The 12,526-nt window shown below is 41.6% G+C and overlaps 1 protein-coding gene across 7 annotated transcripts in view; it reads right to left on the bottom strand.

Annotated features, from left to right (window-relative positions):
- DZIP1 (DAZ interacting zinc finger protein 1) overlaps nt 1-12,526 on the bottom strand; it is a 45,687-nt gene that overhangs the window by 444 nt on the left and 32,717 nt on the right. For 5 of the 7 annotated variants that reach the window (XM_048493797.1, XM_048493799.1, XM_048493802.1 and 2 more), the window contains 8 exons: nt 12,152-12,211; nt 9,514-9,659; nt 7,425-7,617; nt 5,329-5,455; nt 4,869-4,922; nt 4,084-4,283; nt 3,190-3,317; nt 1,545-1,710 (listed from right to left, as the gene is read on the bottom strand). In XM_048493797.1, the coding sequence (XP_048349754.1) occupies nt 1,545-1,710; nt 3,190-3,317; nt 4,084-4,283; nt 4,869-4,922; nt 5,329-5,455; nt 7,425-7,617; nt 9,514-9,659; nt 12,152-12,211 (1,074 nt within the window). The remainder of the gene's footprint in view (nt 1-1,544; nt 1,711-3,189; nt 3,318-4,083; nt 4,284-4,868; nt 4,923-5,328; nt 5,456-7,424; nt 7,618-9,513; nt 9,660-12,151; nt 12,212-12,526) is intronic. The other 2 variants (XM_048493800.1, XM_048493801.1) reach the window with 1 other exon arrangement.

The raw sequence follows: 12,526 nt of genomic DNA, 5'->3' as shown, positions 1-12,526 counted from the left end.
TCTAAATATTTGCAAGAAAGGGACCTACAAGAACTCACGGGGAAGAAATCCCCATTTCCTGACTAGGTCTCTCAACCACCTCTTCGGCTGATTCCCCACAGTCAATTAATCACGTGATACTTTCCCGATGTGTTTCCTCTTTCAACGCAGCACAAAGAGGAAGCAAGTCGGGAGGAGATTTTTTGCCTCGACACGCCTCCTCTCGACGCCCAGCAAAGAGAAGCACATCGGGACTAGATGTCTTAGGCCGAATCTCCACCAGGAAATTCAATCTAGATCAAACCAAGTTTGAAAATAAACTGCACCCTTTCATCGAGGTTTCAACCTCCCCACCACAGCATGTTTCCAGTGAAGACATCTAGGCCTATCTTGGATTCAAGAAATGCAACAATCCCACCACGCGATCGGCTTGGTGGGTCTCTTCCTGGCCGTTACCAATTTGTGTGAGTCATTTTGGGCTGCTGTAACTACTATGACCCCTGGTGAATAGTACATTTTTGTGCCACATGGACCCCCTTTTTATCCCCCCATCTGTTTACCACAGGGGCTGCCAAGAGGGCATCAGTGTTGCACAGCTTGTGGGAATCAGATGTACGGATTCTTCTTTAAAAAAAATCAATTGTGGGACAGGATGCAAGACCATTTCTTCTCAACTAAAAGATGCCAACATGCTAAGGACTGCCACCATCTGTTTAAAAGGCTCTAGGGCAATAATTGCTTGTGCACAGACTCTTGTAAGCATATAGAAAGGAGAAGGAGATGGCAGTCCAATTCTCCTTAGAGTCACTGCTTGCCTTCCCCCACAGCCTCTCTCCCCAAATGCTTTTTACTCAGATGAGTACACTACAGGCATTGGAGCGAACTGAAGAAGACAACTGTTTGGAAGAGGTTCTGTGGGGAAAGAAAGTACCAGGTGTGTCAAAAGCAGTACTTTCACAGGGTATAAACTTGTTGAGTATTGCTGTTCATGGTGGTGGTGGGGATGCTGGTGGTTATGATATGGTGAGAAGAAGCCCCTCACATTAAGACCCTGCAGAGAAAACATCAGGATGAAGCTAAAGAAGCAACCGGAAGCTGCAGTGCAGCTGAGCTGTTCTTGAATTTGTAAGATTAAGTATCAACAATTTTTATTCAAGGTTTGGTCACAAGAGCACACAGGATAGAGTTAGTCAGTCCCGTTCTGTTGAGAAGGGATGCCTGAGACATAAAAGAGGACCAAGGGGAAATGAGGAAGGGTGTGTGAGTGAAGGAAGTTGCCCTGGTTTAAGAACTTTATCAAGAACATTTGCCATGGAAAATTCGCCTTTCAGCAGAGCAAACTTGCTTTTTTTCTAGCCCTGATTCAAGAAAGATACAGGTTAATATCCCCCTTCTGAAGCCTCCACAGGTCAAACTAACCCCCCCCCCTTACTCCCACCATGTGTTGCTCTGGAGCAAATTTGCTTCTACTCTCCCAGGCTGTGCCCTGGGGCGGACTTGACACAGCTCTGCCTGGGAGCATCAAAGCTACTGACAAAGGCCGGATGCCATCACTAATATCATACCTTCCTTCTTGGTTAGTTTTCCCACAGGATGGGCCATAGATACAGTATTTGAACTATCCTTTTTAATGGCAGCTCCATTTTTAACTTTCTCATCTTTGGCTAGCAAGGGGTTTTCCTCTTCCAGAGATGACAAATCCCAGTCATCCTCATCCACAACTCCTGTGAACTAAAAGAGAAAGGAAAATCTGTGGTTTTTTTTAAAAAAAATCAGTTTCCTGAAATGCTGGAGTTGTTCCATAGGAATAGTTCTGCATGAATCCTTTGATACACAGAACCTGACAACTATCTAGTGTGCACCACTGTGAACCCACAGAAGTTAAATAAACACAAAGATTTCTGAGGAAAAAACACTGTTTGGAGTTTCCTCTACTAAACAGAAGTGTAGGGATGGGGATGCACTGCAATAGTACTGTGAATTGCTTTATGAAACACACTGGCCATAATCGCAGAACTAATCAGAAAAGGAAATCAGCCCATTAGGTCTCCCTAGCAATGAAGACAGTGCCCTCTACTGACAGGAGGCTGCAATATACAGGTCTAGTTCAAAAACAAAGTCATTTACATTAGGGACCAATTGAACACATTCATAATTATTTTGTTACTGCATGTACATATTGGTCCTCCACAGCAGCTGGTTGGTCACTGTGTGATGCTGCATGGACCCTTAGTCTGATCCAGCAGGACCCTTCTTAACATTTTTACAATCTGGCCAAGTTAAATCAGCATTGCTTTCTATCCATTTCAACAGGAGACAAGTAAGCCCCATGCTTTTCTGAGATTTAAAAGGACTGGAATGTTAGCTTTGGCCACCTTGTATCATATTAGGTGATCACAGTAAGAAGATATGAATTCAAAAGTAATAATATTACCATTTATTATCATATTACCATTTTACCATTTGTAAGAATGTTGGAAGCATTTTTACAGTTCCTAAAGGTTCTCCCTTTTCTACTAACAGGCAATGATGGCAGGGGGAAATGAAATAAATTTCCACTGAAACTAACTAAAAAAATCCCTCAACATACTACACCAACGGATGTTCTTTGTGCCCTACCGACATAACAGGCTCAGACTGTTCAGGGATTTAAGGCTGCAATAAACAGCTTAAATTGGGCTCAAAAGCAAAGGCGGCACCAGTGCAGTTACAAACGATAGCAGTTTTTTTTATCATAGGAGGGCTGGTTACTGCACCTGGGATGACTGGGTTCAAATTCCCTGCTGAGCCATGGAAACCTGTCAAGTGACACTGGGATTCTGGGAAATCTCTCAGCCTAGCCTAGATTGGCTGGAAGAGCAGGGAATGATAAGAAAATATGCTTTGGGTCCCCGATCAGGGAAAAAGCAGAATATAACTTAAAGCAAAAACAACAACTATGGGCTCTGTTCTTCCTGAGGTGCTTTGTATTTTGCTTGGCTGCATGCCCCTAAGTCTCTTTTTCTAATTTTTGAAAAGGTGGATATGTATACTGAACAAATACAAATCAGAAACACAAAGCCTAGTTTACAGAAAGCAATCAATCTGTTTTGGAAAGCAGCTTCTTAAAGTAATAAATTATCCGTCGAACTGCTGCTCATCTGAAAGGGAAAGGGCTTCAGAAAAACAAATAGATCTCACTAGAGATGCATTAACCATAACGTGCAATACCTTTACTCCCTGAGTGGTCTTCTGAACAAACGTTGGGGCAACAGTAATTCCTCTGGACGTCTGGCTTTCTTTTCCTTGGCACAAAGTAGTCCTTCCCACTTGTTCAGCCCCCTTCTGAATCAGGGCGCCTATTTGGTGGTGGAAATGAGACATGGCTGGCTTACAAAGAAAATGAAATGCGACTTCTGCGGCACAATGCTCAAGGTTGTAGTGAGACCGTTTGGCACATGGTGTTATAGATGGATGAGTATTATTTTAGAATAACGCAAGCTTATCCTTTAGAAGTGGAAAGAGAGCTGACTCTTTTATTTCAATGGATGCTCTGGGAAGCAGCACCATCAGCATGCCAAAGTCCATTTGGATGTTCTACTAGCATAATTTCTGGCTCAAGGCAGAAAGCCGACTAGTGGCACACTGCGCCTGACTTTGTGTGGGAGCTCCCTTTAAATACAGGGATATGCTGCTGTCTATCAGGGGCAGAGACATATTTATTTGGAAGCAGCCCAGACAAACAATGGTCTGCAGAAATCATAGTTTGGCTGGAAATAGGAATTCCACACCATGATGTAGCAATCTGATTGTGATTTGCAGTTCTGTTTTCTGAGCAAACTATGGGTTGCTGAGAAAGAGAAGTGGGCAAGATGGTTTGAATGCACAAGTAGAGCAATAGAAGAGGGAACTCTGAGCCTGCAGTGTAGTGGGGATGATTAGGAATGTTATGTCAAGGTGCCTTAGGGAAACCCAGCTACGCGTATCCTCTGGGTCTGCATCCATGTCGACTTTGCTTCATTAGGGTATCCTATCTGGTACACAGGGACTGTGCTGAACAGCTGTGAATTGTAGTAGACTTTCATAACATTCCTCAAGGTTGCTGACAAAAGGAAATTGCCCTACCTTGTGAAGACTTCAGATTTCCCGTGATTTCCTCCACTTCATCTTCTTCCAGTGAGTTCGCATCACTCTGGCTTGCTGGTCTTGCCAAAGCATTCTTACTGCCATTCACAGATGCTCTAGGCTGTGATAATTCTGGTGAGATGTACGACTGCATGATGTCATCATCTTCCATTTCATCCTCTGAACTAAATGGTGGTGTTCTAAGAAAATCAATCTCTGGTTATATTGGACTGTTTCTTCTTAACAAACCCCTATCAGTTCAGCTAGACCAGGATGGAGCAAAACTCTTACCAAGAACAATAATTCATTCAGTTCAAATGTCCCCCACATTCTAACTTAATCTCACGCAAGGAGGAAAACATTCCTGATGAAGAGTGTTTTGGAATCAGAGACCTGTACTGTTTCTGCTCACCAGTGACATGATCATTCCTGTAGGGCATCTAGGATGAACTGACTTCTACTGTTGCTAATATCAATTAGAGTACTACTACTCTGGAGAACACTGGATGAACGATAAGAGATTTCCACGTGTGGTACAGCGGTAAATAACATCCCACTACAGGTCTGTTTAAGGGACAGGACTTTTTCTTCAGGCCACCAGGGAACCCTACATTCCCAAACAACTGAAGAGCTCGAATCTTACAAAGAGAATTAATTATGCAAAATGAGAATCTATTATGGAGAATTACACCAATTCACATGTGTTCTATACAGTACTTAACTAGAGTACAGAATGTGGGTTACCAAGTTGCATGCAGCCCTAACCATCAAAACCAAAGACTTACGCAATACTAAGGGATTTTCTGCAAATGTTATCCCCCAAAACACTCTTCTTGGCTCTGGAAAAAAATTAAACAAAAAGAGGTTATATGTAGACTAACTGTTTCATGTAACAATTTACTTAATATGTTTGAGCTGAACAATTTATAGTGCTATCCTAGGCAGAGCTGTACTGTTCTAATTACATTGAAGTCAACGGGTATAGAAGGGAACGTCTGCTTAGAACTGCACTGTTAAGTTTTGCGAAAAAATTAAAATGATAAATGTCCTAGGTAAATAAAACATGCAGTATATATTATACTTCCAGGATGAGAAATCCTGCTCAAAAGAATGTGCTAAGCTTCACATGGATGAGGTCAGGATCAGAAAAATAGATTTCACTTCTATACTCTAACAACTGAGAAGCCACTTTAGAAAAGTAAAACCAACCTAACAATATAAACCTAACTGTAAGGTGCCTCTTACTTTGGTGTAGAAGTGTTTTCAGCAACAATTGTTCTTTGTACAGTCAGGCGCTTTGCAAATGAGCGTTTTGCTGGTTTGGGTAACACTGTGGATAATGAACCTCCTATATGATTGGTCTTTTGCCTCACTGTAAGGAAATGCAGATTCTGATCAGATTAAAGGTACTTTTTTTAAAAAAAGCAACAAACTACTGCTACTAAGGAATACACAGTCAAATTATTCCTGCTTAAAAAAAGAACAGCAATATTGTCAGTATCCTTCCCACAAACTCACAATCAATATAATATCCACATAAATGTTCTGCCCCAGTGAAGCAATAAATATGAGTTGCCTTGCTTCATTGCATTGAATGTTTTGTATATTGTTCACAAGAAATCCCACCCCTCAAAAAAGCTTCCTCTAAATTTAGTATACCAATACAGTGTTGAAGACTGAAGCACCTAAACGACCACCTGTGGAAGATAGGGGGAGGGGGAAGGTTGCTAGATCCAGACCTTTTCCACACAAGTTGTTTACAATGAATCTCTCCATCTAATGCTACATTTTCCTTTCAATTTTTCTCTGTTGTTTTCCTTGAGCACGTTGTGATTTTTTTGTTTTGAAGCCAGCCTCATTTTGAGACTCTTTACTTCTTCACTCCACCAAACACCTAGTCCTTATCCATGCTCCCTGTAGTCAACCAACTTCCCTGCAGCCATTTTCTCCTCCCCTTGTCCTCCATTTCTGAAAGGAATTTTTTGGAAAAAAATATCTCTGCCATATTGAATTAGTGATGAAACACTGAAGCAGCAACAAGAAGCAGCGGAGACTGAAGCTGCTTTGTCAACTTCACCTAGAGCAGCTTTGTAAATTTTATATTGAACTAGTGATTTAACCTTAAGGTAAAGTGGCAGCAGTTAGGTTGAGAGATGGGGGCGGGCACTTCATGCATCTGTTCCTTCAGATAACGGCACCCGCTACAGTAGGGTTTTTTTTTACTTCCATTATGTGTGAGTAGGTCTCAGTGATAGAAACAAAGGCTGGGAAGTGTTTCAATCACTGCTTCAATGTAACTGCAGGAATGCTAGAGTGCCTGGACAAAAGGGAAAAGGGGGGCGGGATGATTGTTCTTCTGCAACACAGATGACATCCCACCACCATTAGGAATAATACACATTCAGCAGTAGTTTGAGGAATAAATGCAACTGAAGAGACAAGGGGAAAACCAAAGGAAGGAGTAGAGGAGTGATGAATGATTTCACAGGATGTTTCCAAGATGCAAGGTCTGACCACTGGGAAAAAATTTAGTGAGCTGTGCATGTGGAAAAGGCCCCAGGTTGGCAAACTCCTAGAGATTTGGGGTTGGAGCCAGGGGAGGACAGGGACCTCAGTCGGGTACAGTGCCTTTAGAGCCCATGCTCCAAAGCATCCATCTTCTCCAGGAGAACTGATCTCGGTAGTCTTGAGGATGAGCTGTAATTCCAGGGGATTCCCAAGTCTTTCCAGGAGGCTACCTAACCTAAACTCACTTCAGACACCGCCCTCAATATTATGCTATACCAATAAAGGCCACCAGTGACTTTCCCAAGCTTTTGTGTATAAGAACAGAGTATATAAGACAAAGTCAAGTTTAAAGCATAAGATTGCCAGTAGATAAATTTGGGTGATTTCTTTATCCCAGACAGAAATCGTGAGATTTTCACTTGACCACAGTTTACAGATATATCTTGTAACAGAGCTGAAGATCTTCCTTAGGAGACTGAGACAATTTCAGAAGATGGCACAAGCCCATATCTAACCCTCTGCAGTCTGAGCTTGAGTAAAAGAAAATCTGATGCAAATCGTGAAATCCTGTGGCCTTAGCAGCTCACTCTCAAAACAGCATCAGCAATACAATTTCGCAATGTTCCTTTTATATTGCTCAATAATAAATTAGTCAAAAGACGAACAGTTTTTTAAAAAGTAATTAGTGTGAAGAAAACAATTAGAAAACAAACAGGCAAATTACTTCCAGGATTAATTTACAGGGATGGGTGGTGGTGGTGGTGGGGGGGGGGGGGGTTGCCCCAATTTGAATCCAGTTACGGGAAACAAAAATACATGGGAAGTTATCACACCTTGTGAAGACAGTTGAGGGCTGGAAAAAACCCGGCTGCAAGATGCTCGTTCTGCCACTCTGAAGCTAACCTGCCGTTCCAGTTCCTCTCGAATATGCTGAATGTTCGGGACTTCTTTCTTTCTCTCTTCTCGAGCAGATTCCACAGACATTAAGACTCTGGTCAAATGATCACTAGGAATACCATGAACTCCCTAAGGATGGGAAAGATGCACTGTAATATTTATTAAGATTAAACACCCCTTTCTTTCGTTTTACAATGTAAGTTATTTTGCTTCCTTCTTCAAAACAAGTTAAAATGCAATATTTGTCATTAGAAAGGATTCTTACAGAACTGTAAGAATAAATAGTGTTGATTTTTAAGGAGCTGCTGCTGGACTTCTGTTTTAACCCACACAAAGCAATGCTTTTGTACAGTAGAATCATGGAGTTGGGAGAGACCACAAGGGCCATCCAGTCCAACCCCTCTGCCATGAAGGCATTCACAATCAAAGCACTCCTGAAAGATGACCATTACGCCTCTGTTTAAAAACTTCTGAAGAAGGAGACTCCACCACGCTCTGAGACAGTATATTCCACTATCAAACAGTCCTTACTGTCAAAAAGTTCTTCCTAATGTTTTGGTGGAATCTCTTCTCTTGTAATTTAAACCCATTACTCTGTGTCCTAGTCTTTGGAGCCACAGAAAACAAGCTTGCTCCCTCTTCAATATGATATGTATCCCTTCAAATATTTAAATATGGCTATCATGTCATCCCTTAACATTCTCTTCTTTATACTAAACATATTTAGTTCCCTAAGTCTTTCCCTGTACAGCTTGGATTCCAGACCTTTTACCATTTTGGTCACCCTCCTCTGGATATGTTCCAGCTTGTCAATATCCTTCTTAAACTGTAGTGCCCAGAACTAGACACATTATTCCAGGTAAGGTCTGATCAATGCAGAATAAAGTGGTACTATTACTTCCCTTGATCTAGCCACTATACTGCTATTGATGCCACTCAGAATCACATCGGCTTTCTTAGCTGCCACATCACACTGTTGACTCATGTTCAGCTTGTGGTTTACTAAGACTCCTACATCCCTTTCACATGTACTGCAGTTCAGGAGTTTGCTCTGACACTAGTTACCGGAGGGGGGGGGGGTACTTTTTCCTCCCTAAGGTATTTCAGTAATAATGATGTATGTGAATTTATTTAACAAATTAAGCAGATTTTAACACTACCATTACCAGTTCTTACTGAATGCTTCAACTTCAGCTCAAGTTAGCTGTTTCAACAAAATACTGATTTCAAGGGCAGAGTGAATTGTATCCACAACTGAATTTAAGGGCATTAACAAGTGCCCAAAAGGGATGCCAAGTGCCAGCCTTAGATATTCTCTTGCGTTCGCCTCTCTGCAGGAAGTAGACATGCCCTTTGAACTACAAATATCAGCTGAAGCTCTAGAAAACCCTTTTCCCCATTCCAAAAGTTTCCAAGGGTGCCAAACAGTGCCTGAAACTCCCTCTGTAGTTGTAGATCGGGTATTTCTGATCCGAAACTAAATAGGAAATTTCAGGCATTGTTTCAGGTCAGAAATATCCAAATGCACATTCATAATAAAACAAACAAACAAGCAAACCTGTCCTTTTTGGTCTCTTCACATGAAACATAGCAATATTATATGTATTTTACCTACAAGGAAAACTATAACAAATATTATGGTGTAAATATCTAAGCCCCTGACCTGGATAGCCTGATCTTGCCAGATATCAGAAATTAAGCAGGGGCGACTGTGGCAAGTATTTGGATAGGAAACCTCCAAGGAAAATCGATCATGCTGTGGAGGCAGGCAATGGCAAATCACCTCCAAAAGTTCTCTTGCCTGAAAACCCCACTAGGGGTCATTATAAGTCAAGCACCCCTCCCCCCCCAAAATTGTAGGGATCGCGGCAAAACACTAACCAGAATTCAGATACGAAGGGCAAGGATAACTCTGATGGCCCAGTGACATGAGAGGTAGCTGTCTCAAAGGAATCCTAAGAAAGCAAAGGGACAGGGGAACATATCAGTCCCTCCATCCCTTAAAAGAATGTGAAATTATCTTACTGATTTTATTCCCAGGGATTCCAGCTTCTCTGTTAGGGTCTGTTCCAATACCGCTCTCAGCTCTTTGGTTAAAGAAGGATTATTCTTCAGAGTGTTTATAATCTGCTGTTTATTCTTCCCTACTTTGGTCTCACTTTTCTCTGTTTCTGAAACATAACAGGAATTATTTTTCCCCCAACAGTAAATTACAGTATCAATATAAATTATGCTCACACTTCAAAGAGGCAAAACCAAAAACCTCTATCAAAACAAAGCATAACAGAGAATTGCAATGATATCATATGGACATTTGCAACTTTGCTTGGTTAATTTGCAACTCTGAAACAAAACAAGTTTGTTACGACCTCATATAAAGTAGGATTTGGCTGTGAGAGACTACAATTCTAATCCTAGTTTGGTCATAAAAGTTGTTCCATATTTTTGGCCAAGTTACAATTTCTCACAGGTTTATTTGAGGATAAAGGACACAGTCACTTAGCAAATGGGAAAGAGATACAGAACAGGAAGTACAGTAAATGCCTATAATGTTTCAGATGTCTGAATGCAAAGAAGAATGAGATGGTTCAAATACAACGTTAAACAACTGCTTGGAGTTATACAGATAAACTTGGTGCTCACCTACTATCCCCCTTCACATGCTTACTAATAACTAGTGGCTTCTAGTTTAGTGTAAGCTTTCATTTGACATTACTCATTGTGAAGAAATGGATTTCCCCCTTGAGATCTGAAGGGAAGTTTAAGCATTCCCCCCACTCCTCTGGGCAGAAGGTTTTCAGCCTCCCCCAGCCACCTTTTCAGAAACGCAAAAGAGGTACAAAGAGACAGTGGGATGAGTCGACTCTGCTTCTTCTCCAAGCAGGTATCATAGATATGGAGGTCTTAAAAGAATAGAAGGGCATCAGGAGGAAGATTCCTGGAGGTGACAGGAAAGGTTTCCTTGACCCAAACCGACCAGGTCAAAGGAGTGGGGACTGGGAATTGATAAAAGTTTTGCGAGCAAGGAGGGAAGGCTCTTTGGCTGGGACCATCATAGTGGACAGAGTTCTGGTCTGGGGAAGGCAGCCATTTTGGTCATGGGCTCACCCAAGGAACTGAAAAACATCATCCAAGTAATGGAAAATCTGTAGACAGCTGCAACATCCTAAGTAAGTGCCACCCTATGATACCATCTGATAGGATATGTACAGAGAGAGGGACAGAAGAATTGCATTGACCTCTCTTTTCTTTTGAATCTCTTGCTCAATCTGGTGCTGTGCTAAAAGTATGCTTGTAAACATTTTCTTTTCAATAAATACCTTTTAACGTTGGATGCTGGTAGCAGTTCTTTGTACCACATAAGACCGCCATCATCTTGGAAACACTATTTTATGAAGGGGGGATCAGGAGGGGGAAAGGCTGGCAGTTGGCAAGCAGCCATTCCTCCAGGGGTGCACCAGGCCATGAATAATCTCTGTGGTGCCCAGGAGTGGGGAAGCAGGAGACACAGAAGCAAGGACCCTCCCCAGTTGGAAATTCCTACAAAGGTCAGCTGGTGGCAGCAGTTACCAGACAGACAGACAGAGAGTGAAGCCCCTACAGGAGGAGTTGGGAACCCCTAGGAAAGGGCTGGGTGAAATAGAGCCTGCAGATCAAAGCAGGCTTGTTCTGCCACACTCACAAAACCATGGTGTGTACTGTCACTCCAAATAAAACTGCAAACCACAGTTTGAAGCAAGTTTAGAGGGCAAGCACAAACTACAGTTTGTTGGTTTGCAAAAAGAAGTAATTAACTTAAGTTTAGTGCACAAGAAAAGAGAGATTGTGGAAAAATGTGTGAACTCAAAGCAGATTCATGTAGCACCATATTATGCCTAAACCAACCCTGTGTCTACCATACTATTCTTCCATATTGCTTATACCAACACCACTTCCACTGTACTACTCCTCCATACTAGCATCACTCTCACTGAAAGAAGAGGTACTGTAAGAAAGCCAAAAAGGAGCATAAAGGTAAGAATTACATTTGGAGAATATATGAATTTGGCCTAAGACCCTCATACAGAACAGTAGTAATAAACAAGCCCTCTATGCAAAGTAACACCACCAGCTACCATAAAACTAAGGTCACTTTAAATTATACATCTGCCCGAAAACAACATAAGAGGACATCTTTAAATCCACACACCTGACATGCTGGTCCTAAAAATCTCCACTGCAAATAACTTGTAAGTTACCATTTTCACATCTAATAATGTTGAAATGCGAACAATTGTAAGTTGCCATTTTCACATGTGGTATTGTACATGTTCTAACCTCTTTATAAAAGATTCCATTCCAATCATACACATTGGCTCTTTACAAATGTCAATCCAGAAATAAATATGCATTCTTAGCAGTCCAGAAAAAGACTGATGGTAAGGAGATGATGGTCAGACTAAGACAAACTGCTTTTTTGGGAGGCAGAAGAGTTGGGTGGAATTTTGCACATCTGACCCTATTTACAGTTTCTGTATGTGGCTGGGAAAATGTTATCCTCCACGCTGCCCCATTTACCATTCTGGGTCTCTGCAAGGCAACCAAATGGGAGTGTTTATATTCCCAATACAATACAGCATTTACCCCTGTAGGCCACTGAAACTTTGACCGGTTCTAACATTACCTTTTTCATCCTCTGGAAGCTCCTCTATGGGCTCCAGCATGTGCACCAAAAGGGCCTGTTCTAATAACGAGGAAAAAGGAATAGCACAGACAGAAAGACAGACAGGCAGGACACAAAGTGGGTCAAGATAAAGGTTCAGTGGATGAAAAATAGATAGAAGAATACATGGAGATGTCGCATTTGATGATTTTTCTTCCAGCTCGCTAACTTCAAAGCCAGGCAAATCGCAATTACTTATAATTCAGGATACCATGAATTACGATGATTGCTTAGGTTTAGACGTGCCAGTGTCAACAGACCACAGTACAAGAGTAAATTATGTATTTACAATCACCTCCTTCAGGTTAAGCAGTTATCCATCTGCAAGCAAAGTGG

The sequence above is a fragment of the Sphaerodactylus townsendi genome, linkage group LG04, assembly GCF_021028975.2.
Source record: "Sphaerodactylus townsendi isolate TG3544 linkage group LG04, MPM_Stown_v2.3, whole genome shotgun sequence".
NCBI classification, from domain to species: Eukaryota; Metazoa; Chordata; class Lepidosauria; order Squamata; family Sphaerodactylidae; genus Sphaerodactylus; species Sphaerodactylus townsendi.
This window is presented reverse-complemented; position numbering and strand designations above follow the sequence as displayed.